The 18,692-nt window shown below is 42.5% G+C and overlaps 1 protein-coding gene across 2 annotated transcripts in view; it reads right to left on the minus strand.

Moving 5' to 3' along the window:
• Positions 1-18,692, minus strand: part of LOC146180228 (laminin subunit alpha-1-like) — a 206,396-nt gene that overhangs the window by 43,710 nt on the left and 143,994 nt on the right. For both annotated transcript variants that reach the window (XM_084579439.1, XM_084579438.1), the window contains exons 44-47: positions 14,212-14,502; positions 12,034-12,188; positions 10,502-10,660; positions 9,857-10,011 (exon numbers count right to left, since the gene is read on the minus strand). In XM_084579439.1, the coding sequence (XP_084435565.1) occupies positions 9,857-10,011; positions 10,502-10,660; positions 12,034-12,188; positions 14,212-14,502 (760 nt within the window). The remainder of the gene's footprint in view (positions 1-9,856; positions 10,012-10,501; positions 10,661-12,033; positions 12,189-14,211; positions 14,503-18,692) is intronic.

Raw genomic sequence — 18,692 nt, forward strand, 5'->3', positions numbered from 1 at the left:
ATTGCATTTTGGGGATGCACAGCAAAGCTCACAGCACAGAAAAATGCTACTGTAAATTCGAAAAATTTTGGTATATTCAGTAATTTTTGAATACTATTCAAAAACTTGGAATATCAATTTTTTGAGTATGAATACAGCGGCAGCACCCTGCGAACATCATCACTTACAACTGCTATTGAAACTGTGCAGATACGACGGAGAGCAGTCTTTTCTCGGATTGCCTGGCCCCATCGGACACAGCGGGCTGCCTGGCTTTTCCTGCAGCTCATCATTGGTTCTGCTGCACGACCAGCTTTGCACGAAATCACTGCTGCTATCATCGCTGCAAGCATCCAGTGCACCTGACGGAACCTAGCTTTGACCGTATATAAATCAAAAGCACCTGGTGAAGCGGTCATTTGGCAGCAACGGCAGCACCCTGCGAACGTCATCACTTACAACTGCTATCGAAACTGTGCAGGTTAGTCTGTACTCATATTCTTCTACTTAATGGTGCTTGTGCTGTGGTCACTGCCAAAGACCTGTAGTGTACTATGCTATGTTGGCTCTGGTGACGTCTTGTCACAATGAAAACCATGTCTAATGTCTGTTGCACTTGTAATAAGGTCTTTCTTGAGAGCGACGGACGCGTAGCTTGTTCAGAGTGCACACAGGAGTACCATTTCGGAAAATGTGCTGGAATAGCAGAAAAGTCTTTCAACGGAAAATCTGACACTGCCAAGATAGCGTGGCAATGCCAAGATTGTCGTAGCTCGGTGTCACATGGTAGCTGCAGTGATGAAAGCAAGACCGATGGAGACATAAAGGCTATCCTTACATCTATTAATCTGAAGCTTGAAAGCCTACCAGTCCTTGCAACTCAAGTGGAAGCCTTGGAAGAATCCATCACACACATGTCTGCTATTTTTGAAGATTTGAAAAAAAAAAAAAAACAGCCGGTGTGCAAGAAAATGAGATTAAAGTGCTCAGAAGGTGCAAGAACTGGAGGAAAGGGATGCAGACAACCTATCAGCTCAGGTTCAGCTTCGACGAGGAGCACACCTTGGGGTACGACACCGCTGCCAGAATGGGGCACTCACCCTTCCTACTTTTCCAGGTCCCGCTACTGTGTAGCGCGTTCGCCTGGCTTGCTGAAGAACGACTTACTAGACCCACTTTCCTCGAGGAGCACACCTTGTGCTCGTCCAAGCCATGCATCACATGGTCAAGCCTGGCCTTCAACGAAACCTTCATCTGGCAACACCGGCATTCAACGTCAGCAGCCACTATCGGATTACTCGGCGCGGCATATAAACGCCCACCTGCACCGGCCTCGTTTGGGTACGACACCGCTGCCAGAATGGGGCACTCACCCTTCCTACTTTTCCAGGTTAGTTACTTGAATCATTGCACCTGTACTAAAAGCAGTAACTACTGTTTCGTAGCGGTGTCGTACCCAATAGAACTGTATGATATGACTAGAAGATACTTATTGTTGCTGACACAATTTCGCGCTTGTTTGCTTGAATTCTTACTGCTTCTGTGTGGCGATATTGAAGAGAACCCGGGCCCTGACGACAACACTCTTACATCTGTTCTTGATGCAGTGAAAAGACTTGAAGCAGGGCAGGCGGAGATACTAGGCGAACTGAGGGGCGTTAAAGAAAAACAAATAGCCACTGACAATGAAATCAAACTTCTAATGGATAGGGTATCTGCCCTTGAAACCGCTATTGCTTCTCCCAGCAGTGTTTCAACCAGTGTTTCTTCTAATAATGTGATGTCTGATATCACGAAAGAGCTGCATTCCATTCATTCTAGATGCGATAACGCCGAGGATCGATCTAGGCGTTCGAACTTCGGCATCAGCGACGATGCTAAAGAAGACTGGCCAGCCTCCGAACAAAAATTAATAGACTTTTGCTCAGAGCACCTGGATATCACAATTACTGGATCGCAATTTGAGCGCACCCACCGTATAGGTAAGTTTGCTTCCGACAAGCAACGACCAATAATCGCGAAATTCGCTTTTTTTAAGGACAAGCAAACAATCTTAGCTGCTGCTCGCAAATTAAAGAACTCAGGATTTTCTATCGGCGAGGATTTTTCTGCTGCCACCCGGGTGGCCCGAAAAAAATTGATACAGCATGCCAAAGCAAAGGATAAGAAGTTCAGGTTGTCTGTAGACAAAATGCGCATGGGCGACAAGACCTACATTTACGACAGTGAAACAGATTCCGTCATCTCTTGCAGCTAGCTAGCTCAGAAATCAGGTCCTCATACACTTACATTCGCCACAAAAAGTCAGTCGATACCGTGTTTATCAGTAACTTTCGCTAATATTCGCAGCTTGCTTCCGAAGCGCGATCAGATATGTTCTTTCATTGATGATAACAATACTGATATTCTTATATTAACAGAAACCTGGCTGCACCCCGATATAAACAGCAGTGAAGTTCTACCAGACATAAATGCATACTGTATTTATCGTCATGACCGCTCAGAAAGGAAAGGCGGAGGCGTTTTGATAGCCATTAAAAAAACACTCAGATCATTTGTAGTCGACACAGTTTCACCACTCGAAATTGTCTGGACAGCCTTCGTCTCGTCTTCGACTAAGGTACTTATTGGTGCCTGTTACCGACCACCGGACCAAAGTCACTGCTTTGTTGACAATCTACGCCAAAGTATTGATGCAGCTACCTTGCAATATCCATGCGACCACATATACCTTTTTGGTGACTTTAACTTTCCAGATATTGATTGGCCTAATTTAACTACCGCTAACACCACATCTCGAGACTTTCTAAATTTGACTTTGGACTTTAACCTATCCCAAATTGTTAGCCATCCGACACGTGGCCCGAATACTCTTGACCTAATTCTAAGCAGCGTTCCTGATACCATAGGCGATATTGCATTTTTTGATGACTTTAGTGATCACAAGTTAATGCAGTTACCAATCAGAATCAATCATAGGTACTCTGGTCGCGAAAGTAAAAATATACGAGACTACAATAAAGCCAATTTTTCGCTAATGAACGCGGATTTTGACATCTTTTTTCGCCACACATTCCTGCCACACTTTCCTTCTAGAACGGTACACGAAAACTGGGTTCTTTTCAGGGAAAAGATCTGCGAGTTGGTCGACTTATACGTCCCGTTAGTGCGTGTGAACAACGATAAGTCTAATCCTTGGTTTAACAAATCCCTCAGAAGGCTTAGAAATAAAAAGAAACGATTATACATGAAAGCTTCGTCTACTTGTAATCAGTCCGATTGGAAGAATTACAAGGAGTGTGTCAAATCATACTGTGCTGCCATACGTGACTCGAAAGTTAAATACTTTTCTTGCGATCTCCCCGCTTTGCTAAAATCCACGCCTAAAAAGTTCTGGCAGGTGATTGCGCCACAGAGGGATGGCAATCGCATTTCTTTACGTAGGGACGCTCACGTGCCTGTTTCTGATGAAGAATGCCCGTCTGAGTTCAACAAATTCTTTTCATCTGTCTTCACGAAGGAAGATCATTCCAGCGTACCATTTGTCCCCGAATTCGACTGGCCGTATATGGAACCCATTACTATAACAGTTGAAGGCATATCTCTTCTAATCGACAATCTGAACCTTTCTACTTCGTCTGGCGTTGACAATATCAACTCGAAGGTACTGAAGAATTTAAAGCCCATTTGCAGCGAAATATTGTGCCGTATATTCCAGCAATCATTACAGACAGGTCAACTCCCTGCTGAGTGGAAAATGGCAAAAATAATTCCAGTTTTTAAAAGCGGTGATAGAAGTTCTCCTGACAGTTACAGGCCCATTTCGCTCACATGCATATGCTGTAAACTACTCGAGCACATTGTTTCTTCTAACGTCCGCCGTCATCTTGAGTCTAATAACTTTTTCTTTCCTAATCAACACGGCTTTAGAAAAGGTTATTCGTGTGACACTCAGCTGCTCGAGCTAACAACTGATCTTAATTTTAATATGGATAAAAATGAACAAACAGACTGCATATTTCTTGATTTTTCGAAGGCATTTGACCGAGTAGCCCATTGTCGTCTAATCTCCAAATTGTCAGCACTTCGTCTTGATTCCCTCACTTTATCATGGCTTCGAAACTTTCTTTTTCTTCGCGAACAGTTTACCTTCGTTAATAATTACTCCTCGTCATCTTCTTCTGTTACTTCGGGTGTTCCTCAAGGCAGCGTTCTCGGTCCTTTGTTCTTCCTTATTTATATTAATGATCTCCCAACTAATACATCGTCCACTGTCCGTATGTTTGCTGATGATTGTATAATTTACCGAGAAATAAAATCGACTAATGACCATCACCTTCTTCAGCAGGATCTTAATAATATTGCTAGGTGGTGTGAAAGCTGGCTCATGACGCTTAACCCCTCCAAATGTAAAATAATGACTTTCAGCCGTAAACGTTCTCAATCCAAGTTCTGTTACTTCTTAAATAATGTGCCTCTGTCTGAGACATCGTCGTACAAGTACCTGGGCATTCTTTTAACACCGAACCTATCCTGGAACGAACATATCACTTCCATCTGTGCTAAAGCATCTCGCTCTCTTGGTTATCTCCGCCGTAACCTTAAAAAAGCGCCCGCTCATGTCCGAAAATTAGCTTACATAACCTATGTACGCTCCCAGCTTGAATTTGCGTCTTCGATATGGTCACCACACCAGAACTATCTGAACATAAAATTAGAATCGATACAAAACAGAGCTGCCAGATTTATTTCCAACAACTATATCCGCCAATCTAGTGCGTCTGAAATGAAAAAAGAACATGTTCTCCCGCCTCTAGAAAATCGCCGCCAAGTTTCGCTTCTGTGCTTGTTACACAAGTATGTGTATACGGATAGGCCTTCGCCGCTGCCACTAAGCAATCCACTGCGCACGTCTAGACGCTTGCACAATCATCTTAGTTTTTCTCGCATCTTTGGCCATACGAAAGCTTTCAACTCATCTGCACTTCCTCGCGCCATTTCACTCTGGAATGATCTTCCTGATTCAATTGCATCGATAAATAGTCCTGCTTCATTCCGTGAGAAAGTGTTAAGTTTGTATTGCTAGTTCAATTGACCTATGTTATACTATTATCATGTTGCCTTTCTTTCTAAATGTTTTCTCTCATATTTTTATATGCATCTGTATGTACTCTATTCTGTAGCGACCATGTATAATTACGTTGGGAATTCTTTTATGTTTGAAATTATGTAATACCTAGTGTCTGCTCCTTGTTTACAGCCATTAACCTTGATATTGTAACCCCCCTTACACAATGCCCTTCGGGGCCTGTAAGGTTCAATAAATAAATAAATAAATAAGTTTGAGTTTTGAAATAGGCAGCTTAATTTGGATGTTCATGGTGTTCCTTTTCTGAAAGATGAAAACTTGCTCACGGTATTGAATGAGGTTGCAGATAAGCTCGAATCGCCTCATCTCGTCAAACAGGACATTGTCTCGGCACACAAGCTGCCCGCCAAGAGAGATAAGATACCCGGCATAATCATGTGCTTCACAAGGCAGGCGATCAGGGAATCATGGTCGAGTAAGAAAAGCAACCTAAAAGATAATACGCCAAACATCTTCATCCAAGAAAACCTAACCATACACAACTGAGAACTGCTTCTAGCAACAAAAAATTGGACGAAAAAAGCCAAGTTCAAATATGTATGGTATACCCATGGAAAGGTTCTCGTGTGCAGGATGGATGTGGCAAACGCAATTCATATTAAATGCCTCGCGGACCTTGATCGCCTTAAGCCAAAATGATGCACTGAATGCAATACTTAAGTGAAGAGGGCAAGATGAATGAGCACCCCTTTTACTCGCCACATGACCTGAACGTTATGGTATCTGCTTTTAGGTCTTCTGTACTAAAATGTGTACACCTAAACGAAAGATCTGTCTGTCCGCAACAAAACATTTTCTTTAGGAGAATTCTTCAGTAAATTTTCTTTTAGCTTTCTATTATTATGTTCAGCCAAACATGAAGCACGAACGAGAATGACGTTCCAGAATGAAAGGCTACAATACGTGCTATATCAACCGCCCTTGTGATCGCGGAAGTGGCACTGCAATTCTCGCTTTGGAACAAATGAACTGTGAACTGCTTGATTCATTCAGCACAGTGACTCCAGATTATGAAGTGTAAACTTTATTTGCCGATAAGGTGATATATTCGGTCTGTTATCGGCCGCGGAATGGGCATATTTCAACTTTTTTTTTACTTTTATGAAAGCTTTCTTTAATTTGTTGTAGAGAACAAGTATAAACTGATCGCCGCAGGTGATTATAATATTGACATGGGTGTTACCACTCCCGATTAGTACAAATTTTACAACCTTCTCTTGTCATATGGGTTTGACAATGTTAATAATGAACCAACCAGAATAACAACTGAATGCGAGTCAGTGCTAGACATATTCATAACAAACCTTTCATCGCAAGATATGAAAGCTGGTGTCCTATCATGTTCCATTAGTGATCATCTTCCCGTGTTCCTTTGTTTACAAGTAGCCCGCACTCTAAACTGTTCAACTGCTGCCACTCTTTACCAGCCAGTAGCCAATACGGCTCTTAGCGCATTTACAAATGAGCTGCTTCAAATAGACTGGTGCGAAGTCCTGAATATACATGATACTAACAATGCCTACAATGCCTTTTCAGACACCTTCAAAAGATTGTACAATGCTCATTTTCCTGTTAAAAGACACAAAAAGAGTAGAAAAATTCGAATGCCATGGGTCACACATGAACTGTACCAACAAATGAGAGCAAAAGATAAGCTCTGCAGACAGTTCTTAAAACACCCGCAGTCCTGATGAAACTAGCTAACGAAAAAGCTGCGTACTGCATATAAAGAATACTTCTCCCATTTTTTGGATCACGAAAATGTGCCGACTAAGTTGCTCTGGGACAAATTAAATATGCTATTGCATCGCGATAACCAACGTAACTGCATTTCTAAACTAATGATTAATGGCAAAGTTTTGCACGAGGCGGAACTGGCTAATGCTTTTGAATAATTTTTTTTTACAAATGTGAGTATGCCAGCCAGCTCTTCAAATGCATTTCGGTATATCAGCACACGGAATGAAAAATCTATATTTCTACAGCCAGTGAATGTACAGGAAGTAATTTCAACAATAACAAATTTAAATAACAGCAGCAGTAGGAATATTGATGAAATTCAAATAAAACCAGTAAAGTATGTCACAGATGTCATAGCCCCAGTTATAATGCATATTTCTATGCAGTTCTATGCATATAACTGCAGAAGTAGTAGTGCTTTTCAAAAAGGGAAGCCGAAATGAATTGGGCAATTACCGTCCAGTATGGGCAATTATCGTCTTACCTACATGTATTTTCTAAGCCGTATGAAAAAAATAATACACTGCAGGCTTGTAAATTTTGCTGATCACTGCAAATTAATAACAAAAGCAAGGCAGTATAGTCGGCCTATTTGTCGATTTTTCCAACACATTCGACCTGGTGAATCACGATGTTCTGCTGCAGAAGTTGGACTTTTACGATAAAAGAGGGTGTGGATTACAGTTGTTACAATCATATTTATCGATGTCCAGTAGTCCAAATAAACAACTCGCGATCACGAGTCCTGCCACTGCTTTGTGGTATTCCGCAAGGCAGAATATTGGGCCCCTTGCTGTTTAACCTGTATATTATTCACATTGTTAACATTAATCAGAATGCCAAATATATTATATACGCAGATGATACTAGCATACTTTTTCTGGTAATAACATCGATAAACTCATTATTGATTGTAATGACACCATAGGTCAACTGCAGCAATGGTCCTCATCCAATTACATGCAGATTAACGAAAATAAAACAAAATAAAACGAAAATAAACCTGTTCCTCCTCATGCTGATATTGTTTTAAGCTCTCATCTTGTTGACATTGTTGACCATTTCAAATGTCTAGGTGTGATACTCACTGCCAATCTATCCTGGCAATCTCATGTGAATTTTGTATTAGCCAAACTTGCTCAAATAACCAGTGTGGTCGGTCATCTCCGATACATGCTTTCTACTAAAACAAAAATATTAGTCTTTAATTCTCTTTTCTATCCACACATCAACTACTGCCAACTTGTTTGGGGCACAATTACATTCTCTAACACACAAAAATATTCCATATGCAAAAACAGTATCTACGCCATGTGTACAATGCCGGTTAATAATGCAACCACTCAGAATTTTTTCACAGTGCTCATGTTATTGCAGTTCACAAGCTATACCGCTACCGTTTCAGTGCCTGGTTTAAATATGAAGTGAAAACCAATATTCATAACCTGGATGCCTTGGCACATTTAGAAAAAAATGAGAAATGTTGTAATGTACTAGGCGTGGAGAAAACTGGAAGGTTGCTGTACCATGCTTGAATTCTGGTATGGAGTGTTTGTGCTATTTTCTGCAATCTCTTTTAAACTATTATCAGTCACTGAATTTTGATTTATATAGCTGTTCCACTGTTAAACTTAGAGACCTGTTTCATGATTGACTAATCTGGCTGATTTCATCTATTCTGGTGTTTGTTTTATCTAGCACAGGACTTTTTTTCTTCTGGATTGATAAGTGTCTTGATATGCTTATTGCTTGTTCGTTCTTTGGTGCTAAAAGTGTTTGTTTTATCTGGCTTGGGATGTTTTGTTTTATTCTGCATTGATCAAGTGTTTTAATCTGTTTATCACTTGTTTATTCTGTGGTGCTGTCTAACTCTTCAAGCCACCAAGTGGCAGCTTTTTTCTGTAGCCCTCCATCTGTAGCACCTAATGAAAATAAAGATTTGATTTGAAATAACAAATGTGTTCGATTCATATTAGAAATTTCGAATATTTGCGTGCCCCTAAAAAAATCCGATTAGTGGACGCTGATTTCGTTTCTCTAATATTGGTTTTTACTGAAATCGCCAAGCACCTGCACTGCCCTGCAGCTTTACCTCACAGCTCTGAGAGTCAGTCACTTTGCCAGGTCCGCTGTGTAAACAGAACTGGGCGCTCCCGCATAGCATACCAGACCATTAAATTAACAGGGCTGGTATCGGGTGCTAGTTTGCATTATCCAGTAAAATTTAAATCAGATATCATGGCACTGGAGAAATTCATCAAATTAACCGAGTTCACATTAAAAACCCTACTGCTCTTTCAGAAAGATTATAGTAGCTGATGAAAAATTAATTCTGAACTGGGCATTAAACCTGGGACTGTCTGAGGCAGTTTCTTTACCACCTCACTAACGTGGAAGTTTGCTGCTGTTGATAGCATATGACATAAAGCGATGGAGAAAGAACAGAGAAAACAGTTTAGCGCTTGTGTGTCCCCTGTTCTTCCTTCGTCCTCATCCAGGTGTGTACAAAACATTCTTCATGTCATCTACCACCACAGCCAATTAGGATGGCTAACAGATAGTAGGAGAAAGTGAACTGAGCACCAACTCCAAATGGGAACAGTGTTAGCGTAGTGTTCAGAAGAACCACCAAGGTGGAGTGCATTTTTTTTCCCCCTTGAACCGCAAAGTTTCTGAGAGACCTGTATAGGTTTCCTTTGTATTCGCATGGCTGTGCTTGGGTGAATGAACGGAAGTAATTGCACCCTTATTACCCCACCTTGGAGGATTACCCCTAAACACCAGACTTACACTGGAGCACTATTTTACCTGAGCTTGCTGCCAGTTAGCAAAGCAAGCCGGCAAAGCTGGGCTTCTTATTCAGTGTCTACCAGGGAACTTGATGCACAAGGAGCAGAATCTACTCGAGACCTGTCCACCTCACAGTCAAAGTTCAGCAAAGAGACTTTGAGACTTTTTTTGTAAAAGAGTATGAACTCAGTCACTTGCCTGAACACTTCCACCTTGTACCAGTGTGAGTCTCGTCCCAGCTGCGGGTCATTTGTCTCAATGTGCATGCTGTGTGTGATGCTGTGCGTCCCGCCACCAGCATTCCATGAAAACTTGATTTTACGGTTCACCATCTCAATAGCCATGAAGTCATCCTGGGGGCCATTTTTTTTTTTTTCGAAAGAAACGAAATGATGCACAGTCAAAAACTGATAACATGCGCTACAGTGCTAATATTCATGCTGCTAAAGTCAGCATGCGTGCTGCTCTTGCTACACATGAAAAAAAAGCATGCAACTAATAGATGTACACTGATATAAATACAAACACATTTAAGGCCATTATGTTTGACAACAATTACAAAGAAGCCCCATGAAAAGCAGTAATTCTCAACAAAAAATTCATCAAAATCCCATCAAAGATTCATCAATCCAATGGCAACTGCATGCAAAACTGCATAATGTTCAAACAGAACACCCAACACAAACTGCATGCGATTTCAGACTTCTTAATTGTCACATAACTCAAGCACCGCTTCATAAACAGGCATCATGATCTCGACCTTCTACTAATCGGAGATCCTGTAATCATTCATCGAATTGACACCGGGAGCATATATAGCTTCAGTTTTCCATTTAGGCTCACCTTTCCCTTGGAGTTTGCCAAAAAGAACAGGAGGCTGTTCTGATCATCTTCCTTGATGGCATAGTTGAGAATGATGCTGTTCGTCATGGTTGATTCAATCTCGGGCTTAAATGATCGTGAGCACTGGTCATTTTCGTCAGCACTCAGGGACACCCGGATCTGCAGAAGGAAAAAAATTTGTTATGGTTTAGCTCTAGTTAACCCTAATTGAGTTGCGAAAGCAACGGCGGAAAATTCTTTTGCCTGCTACATTATTCGCCTGTCACGCCCTATCAGTGTAAGGTGCTACATTATTGGGGACACTTAAGTTCATCCTTTAAGGGTATGACGCGAGAGTGTAAGCTACCAGCTCACACATAAAGTCGCGCTTCAACCAAGCCATATGGATGTGCCTGCGTGTCATAAAGGTAACGAGAATGCAAACGGTTCTGGCAGGCTGATTCTGATATCGCCCTCCCATATGAAAGGAATGACCCGAGTTTGCAGCTCTTGCCCCTAGCACAGGGGTACTGTGAATTCAAATGTCATGGCAGGCTGATTTTGTTATGGGAAGACCGTAGCTATGTCTCTTCACGGTGTAGCTGCGGCTACCCGAGGTCTCGATTTGGCTGTCGGAGTATTGCTTTCGCAATAAAAAGAGTAAAGGCTTATTGTCAGCTTCTGCACTTACGAAGAACTATAATGAAAAAATATCACCCTCTTTGTAGGGGTAGATGCAGCACATAAAAAGCCTTTATCAGATGACTGGTTGTTGTATACCATTTGCTTCTACTTGACAAATCTTACGAACTCAATTCTACTGAAAAGTGGATAACATTTTGGCTAAATGCACACAGCAGAAGAGCAAGTAATGCCTCCTCTGCTTTCCTTAGTTCGAATTTTATTCAGAGTCTGGGGCTACAACACTAACAAGCCAAGGAGAATGTGAGTGTTGTGTCAGTCATTTTAATGCACTAAATGTGATGAAATGATTGGAAATGGCTGTCATATGTCAAAGCACCCAGCTAAACATGGCTGTCAAAGTCAGAGTAACTAGCTAATATGCAAAACAGTTTCAACCATACTTTCCTTGCATTGATTGCTCACACAAGCACTGAAACAGTGCAATAAGTTACTTTAAAACTGTAATTTCATTACTAGTTTGTAAGTTTACAGGCAAAATAAACGTTTCCAAACTAATTGGTAGAACCGATAGCAGCAGAAAAAAAATATTCAGGGGACACTTAATTATAACATAAGTTGACAATGTGACAGCACTGCAGTCCACTCAGTCTTCTTCTTAAGACATTTTAAGGAATTTTAAGATGGGAAATGCTGGTAGCCACTGGACAGTGTGACATCTTTTCGCCAATGAGACTTTAAATGCTTTCTCATTAAGGGATGTCTGTAGTGGGTTGCAGGCTGCAAATGCAGTCATGCAACTTGAAGAGTGCATAGATCAACTGTGGGACTCAAAGTCCGAGTTGACTGGGACCACACAGCACACGTATGCACAGAAAAAGAGAGAAAAAGAAACTCCTCGAGGCACGTACACTTGAAGCTCGCTGTCTGGCAAGAAGAATCTTGTCCCTAAGTTCTTTCAGTTGTAGCTGCAGCATGTTGTGCACCTCACGGGCCCGTCCAGCAGATTCCTCCGAACGGCTGGCCAGCTGGTCAGCACGCTTGATGCCCTGATGGGCATCATCGACTGCACAGCAACAGAGGCACAACAAACACTACTGTATCCAAAAGTTCTATGCACCTTAAAGTCGGATACAACTCGAGAAGGAAGTACCAGGTACCCCTCAAAGGACCCTTCTGCAGCCAATGATGCTGATCGATTTCCATGATCCTGCAGTTAATCTGATTAGGGCATGATGACCCTCCTTTCCTCTATCACCCACTGCGTTATCATTCTAGCAGGCCCAAGAGGATTGTCCAAGATTTCAATGGCTGCTGTGGAGTCCTCTGAGGGGTAAAAGCCACCTTTCTCTTTGAGCTGTATTGGACTACACTACACTAGGTGACATATTAGAGCTGACCACATCATCTGAAGTGAATGAAAAAGTGGTTTTCCAAGCCTTCATACCATTTAGGCATTCTTGTGGCACGTAGCTGGTTTTATCATGTTAAAAAGACACCAAGGACAAACAGAAGTCGGCCTGTATCGATACATTATTGCATTCTGATGACAAAAATGCTACTTTCACTGAAAACGAAGCCTTTTTATTAGAAGAGGCAAAAAAAAAAAAAAAAAAAAAGGACCACACAATTTTGCAAATTATGTTGTGCTGACACCGTTTTTTGACACGGATCTCAGAGGTTGTGCTACACCCTCATTCACCATGAAGATTGGAATCCCAGAGTTGTTCTCAGTGTAGACATTGAAAGTTTAAATCGAATGGCAGGAAATTTTAAAGGGGAGACGTGGGGATCGAACCACAAAAATTACAAGAAAAGTTGATTTTAGAAAACGTGGCTTAACAGCATCTACAGTACTCATTCTCTCCTGTACTATTTCACCCCAAAACAAATTCTAATTGCTCCAAATAAACATAAAGACAATGTAATGTACATAGGCAATGTACGCTAGTTTAGAACTTTAAGGCTTGTTTTCTCAAACGATTGTTTTGAGCACATCACCCTGCTTGTGGAACCCATAGCACCACAATGAACGCACAGATTTGAATGCCGTTTGTTTTGTTGTAACTGCTTACATGTGATTTGTATCAAGACAGCCTCAGATTTACCATTCAGGCTCACATTTTTATTACCAGTAATTAGGCCATGATGCATTCTAAACATCAGGGGAAGGTGCATACTGCTTTATAAAAAGAGCTGGGAAGTTCAAAACGAAATTAGGACCGTCTTGATTTAGATTACACTTCTTATGATATATTAAAACCATTTACAGACCCACAGCCAGTGTTGTAATCATGCTAACCTTCCATGAGCAAGCAACATGTGAACAATGTGTAAACTATGATAATACGAAAACTACTGTGTCACGCTTCGGCGATGTCACACCACACACATGCTCCAACACCACCATGCTTTATTCCATGTCATTCCCCTCCTTGTTCACGCCCTCGAGCTCGTCTGCCCCACTCATATGACCTTAACTGCACTAGAGGCGTGCTGCCACTCCATGATGGATGGATGGACGGACGGACGGACGGACGGATGGATGGATGGATGGATGGAATATAGGAGCATCCCTTTTTAAATGGGGTAGTAGCAGTTGCTATCCTTCACGTGAAAGTTTCCAGTTGAATCGCAGTAGATACGAAAATAGAAGGGCATAACGGAAATGCTGAGCAATACATAGTGCATTCAAAATGATGTGCTGGTTCTGTGAACAGCGTGCATGCTATTATGAACAACCCAATTGGGCCCTGCTTGATTGAACAGTAAGCAAATAGGACAAAATGCCATCCTCTTTCAGGTTAAATTTATTATGAGTCAACTGTATGAGCACAGTACCTTTTTGAAGGTAGCAAAAGGCCTAACACTAACCACACTGTGCACTAAGCACATAATGGACCACCTGCCTGAAGGACGCACACAAGAAGATACACAGTACAAGTGTTGTGTGCCTTCTATTCCTCTGCATTTTTCTTGCTGGCGGTTCCTTACATACCACCACTATGCTCTCCTTGCTATTGTGTTGAACTCAACGCAACCGCTAAACAACCCAACAGGCATTTCAAATGGCCAGGCAGAGCACTCACTGAGCCGTGACAGGTTGCCCAGTCCCTCTTCAGATCCAGACCGAATGCCAGCCACCTTGGCCAAGAGGCCCGGGAGTTGTGCAGTGACTTTGTCGGCACGCTGGTTGGCCTCTTCCTGCTTCTGGTCAGCACGGTCGGCCTCCCTGATGGCGTCCTCCAGGGGACCCCCAATGTCTGTGGGAAGCCTGTCCAGCTCCCGGTTGATGGTGTCTATGGCCTGGTTTCCATCCTCGATGTCCTCTCCCAGGGTCTTGAGCTTGTTTTTTTTGGCACGCATGGCATACTGTAGTTCTGGGCACACAAAGAGAACAGTATGCCATCGACGTGAGTAAGCTCATACTAGTGACAAACACGTGCACCATCGTTTCAACTGTGAATATAAAGTGTGTATATATCTATAGATAACTGTTTTATGGCACAAGAGAATGCTGTCAAAAAATGAAAAAAAAGAAACACTCTGCTGTCACCACAACCACTGCAGAGATTGCTATTTTTAGAGTGAAGTTGCAAATTGTTGCTAATACATTACAATCACCCCATGTAATGAATGTGCCCTTCCGGTTGTTATTTCTTTAAACAAAAAAGTATGATCAATAAGCAAGTAAGTATGCTATGACCAAATTTACTGAAATTTAATTAGGTGTGTGTAATATTAACAGAACCCTTGCTTATGACTGAATCAACTGCACTGAATAATGTTTGTGCTGAACAAGTAAGAACTAATCTGGAGTCGAAATCATGGTTGTGCTGCATTTGGGCAAATGTGGTACGTGCATTGAAAAGGTGCCGTGAAGCAGGCAACTAAAAATGACTCAAATGTTTAGAAGGAGCCTAATAGGAAAAAAGAAACGTTTAAAAAACAAAGCCCCCAATGAAAGCATCTCCTCTTTCAATGCACGTCCGCATTTTTCTAAAGTGGGCCGCAAAGAGCCTCCCCAATTGGCCTCGAGATCGAGCAGAGTCACCACCTAGTGGCATAGTGGCGAACCCTACCCAGTGTGAATGCGTGTTCGCGTCGCGTGTCAGCACACAGTGATTTACGTGCACAAGTGCGGCGTGTACAAAAGTGCTTTTTGTTTGTTTCGCGGTTCCTGTGAGCTTTGGTTTACCTATCTGCCTCTCGCAAAAGAAATATGTATGAACAGGCTATTACCCCACACTCTATTAAAAATATATATATATACTTGTCCATATCGAGCATGTCACGCTGCAAGGACATCATCAGTTGCAATCTTCGGCGCTTGAGATTCTTTGACACGCGGTATATCAAATGCAGCGCTTGCTGCCGCTAGGTGCCGTGTCACAGCAAAACAGATTGCTGCCGTCAATACAACTTAATGCAAACGCTCAAAAATCATACTATATTCCCATTTCTGTTTGGAACACTACAACTACTAAAACATGTGATCGTAGACAGCCGCATCGCAAAATCCAGTTTGAACAAGCCATTCTGTGCCTTCTGTATCCACGATAGAGTTGTCTGAGTGCTTTTTTTCTTTCAAACCTCTGTCGCGGTGTCTCAGTGGTAGGACTCTCGACTACTGATTTCTAGAACTGGGGGTTCGATCCCGGCCATTTCGAAAGGCGCCCCTCAGCTGTGGGATTTGACTGCACGTTAAATAATCCCACGTGGTCAACGACACCGAGACCCGCCCCTACATCATCCATCATATAGCCGATGTCACATGACACGTTAAACATATACAGTCGAACCCGGATATATCGAATTTTGGTTATATCGAACTCGTGAAATATTCCCTTGAAAATCCCATGTAAAAGTATAGGAAAGCCGCGTCATATATCGAACTAGATTTCACCGGTCGTTCGATATATCGAACTCCGCACCACGCACTGGAACGTGTGCCTTCCCCAAAGACGATTGCATCACCCACGGCCGTTTGCCGCGTGACGTTTTCAAGCCACGCGCGGAAGGAATGAGAGGGGACAGTTCGGCTAGGGCAGCGCCGCGCCCATTCCCCAAAGGCGCGCGCATCTGCGGTTATCGTTTCCCGTGCGCCAGCACGTGATGTTTGCAAGCCATGTGCGTGAATGAACCAGAGAGAACCGGTGGGAACGAGAGGGGAAAAACACGATAGAGCGAAGCACAAAGGTGTGCCCATTCTTTTGTTGAGCTATCTCTCTCCATCCTCTTTCCCGGCCTTCGTTCGTAGTAGCACGCGCTACGCATGCGCCAAGCCAGTTCAGAGTGTCGAACGCTTTCTCCAGGGTGTGTTGAGAACCCTCTGTGAACCCTGTGCACGCGGCGGCTGATGTGGCTATGGCGCCTGCGGAAGTTAAGAAGCGGTAGATCTATCTTATTTATTTTTTTTTGCGAGAGTCGTTTGTTCTTATCGTTATGCTGTACGCACGGCGTAGCGTAAGATATGGCGTTACGAAGCGGATTTTTTTTTTTTTTTGCGGGAGTCGTTTATCCTTGCATGTATGCATTAACGAAAGCACGCGGTCAGCTGCGATCATGACACCGGCTTTTAGCATTTTTCGCTTCAACAGCATTTGCAGCTACTTTATCACGCTTTCCAATGATTTTGTGGTAGTAGACTGCGCCCGCCCCAAGCCCCCAAGCGTGGCATGATAAATCAAACCAGGCTTGTGCAATCAAGCCATCACGGGCAGTCCGCCAAGTTCGCTCCCCGCCACAGCAGGAGCTATCAAAAGATAAACATGCCGCGACGTTATCGCTGCGCAGCATCTTGGCACGCTGCCAAGAAATGGGCTGTGGATGAGACCACCGAAACGAAGTACGACATGCAAGGGATAACGCTGGCAATTTCTGCCGCGGCGACACAGAAACCTTGTTTTGAGCTGCCACGGTGGCTCGTACGGCAGAGGGAGGCAGTTCCAACAAGTTGGAAATTTTTTGCTCTATCGCTGCCACTCGTCGCTGAGATCGCTTAATCGCTTGCATGTTAGCGAGCTGGCCTTAACGCCTTTTTTTTTTTCCAAATTCTCGAGTGCGAAAGTGGAGGGTGGGTTCATTATGCGAGTGAGTTGATTACGCAACAAATACAGTATCGTTATTTATTTCTGTATATAGAATTATCGATATATCGAACTAATTTCGCGATCCCCTTCAAGTTTGATATATCCGGGTTCGACTGTATGCATTTCATTTTTTTTTTCTGTTGAAGGATACTGCGCATCCGTAACAGTGATAATGAGCACATTTCGCTTTAGACAAATGCTCGGACATTTGAGAAACAAATCTTCGCAGCACCTACTGTTACACTAAATATTACATAATACACATAGATACACATAGATACACATAGTACACTGGTAGCCCATTAGAATCATTAAAATCTGTTTACATCGGTGCCGTCTTTTAAGCAGGCTGGTTGTTTCTGACAAAGTGAGTAAAACAACTTCATACCGGCTTACCAATCGGTGTTTACTTCGGGAATAAACGGCTTACCAATCGGTGTTTACTTCGGGAATAAATACATATTTATAGTCACATCATAAGATGAACTCTTTCAGGATAGTTTTATATCCGCCACCTGTTTTGGAAGTAAACGACTGAACCGCCCCAACTAAGGCACTGCTCAATTAGTGGTAAAGAAATCTTAAGCTATCAAAATTCCTTGCCAGAACATGACAGCGACTAAACGCAGTTTTGATGATGTCTTTGCGGCTACTGATTCGTAGCTTGCACTTTAACGTTACTGAAAATTAATCTCTGATAGTCCTAAATTTTATCAAGTGTCTAAAAGTTCTGTCACATGGTGAAATTCATTGTCATTGAAAAAAAAAAATACTTACACTACTAATTTACCATTTATAGATATCACACACATCAGAAATTCCTTGTACTTCCCTCGGTTTCAGGAAATAATTTAGAGTCATTTCACCACAAGAAGCATCCGTCTTGTGAGCTCAGCAAACTCAATCCACTTACCACTCTACACGTGAGTAATCAGCTTTCCTATGCAGTCAGGCTTCCTGTACAGTGCCGGCGTAATCTCATTTTTGGGGAATACTTGTGCCTGGTTGTCTAGACCGAGTTGATGTCCACTCAGTCTACGGCAACCCGCCGGGCAGTACGCTGTCAGTGCTACATTTAACCTGCTTAATCATCGAGTCAAGTACGATATAATGAACCAGGCTGCCTCGATTCATTCTAAAGTACTGCAGGTCAGAGCACGAACTTTATCTCCATGGGCTTGACACTAAGTTCGCCTGTCTCACTCGTATAAGACACGCGCACAGTGTTGAAAAGGCGATAAGTTATGCCATGTTCAGGCCCAAATATTAGGCCTGTGAGTGCCGTACAACGTAAAAAGTGTACGAAGCGATGCCAGTTAATCTAAAAGACGGGTGGTTTTCCGGGTGGTGCATGCCTTGTTTTCCTAAAATCAGTGCCTTTTTTTTTACTGCATTGGCGTAATCTGCGGATTTTTTTCTGCAATATTGGAACACTCTAAACAGTAAATCACTAATGCATTGCATAAGGCACGTTTTTA

The sequence above is a fragment of the Amblyomma maculatum genome, chromosome 9 (genome assembly GCF_055883805.1).
Source record: "Amblyomma maculatum isolate TAMU_Amacu chromosome 9, ASM5588380v1, whole genome shotgun sequence".
NCBI lineage: Eukaryota > Metazoa > Arthropoda > Arachnida > Ixodida > Ixodidae > Amblyomma > Amblyomma maculatum.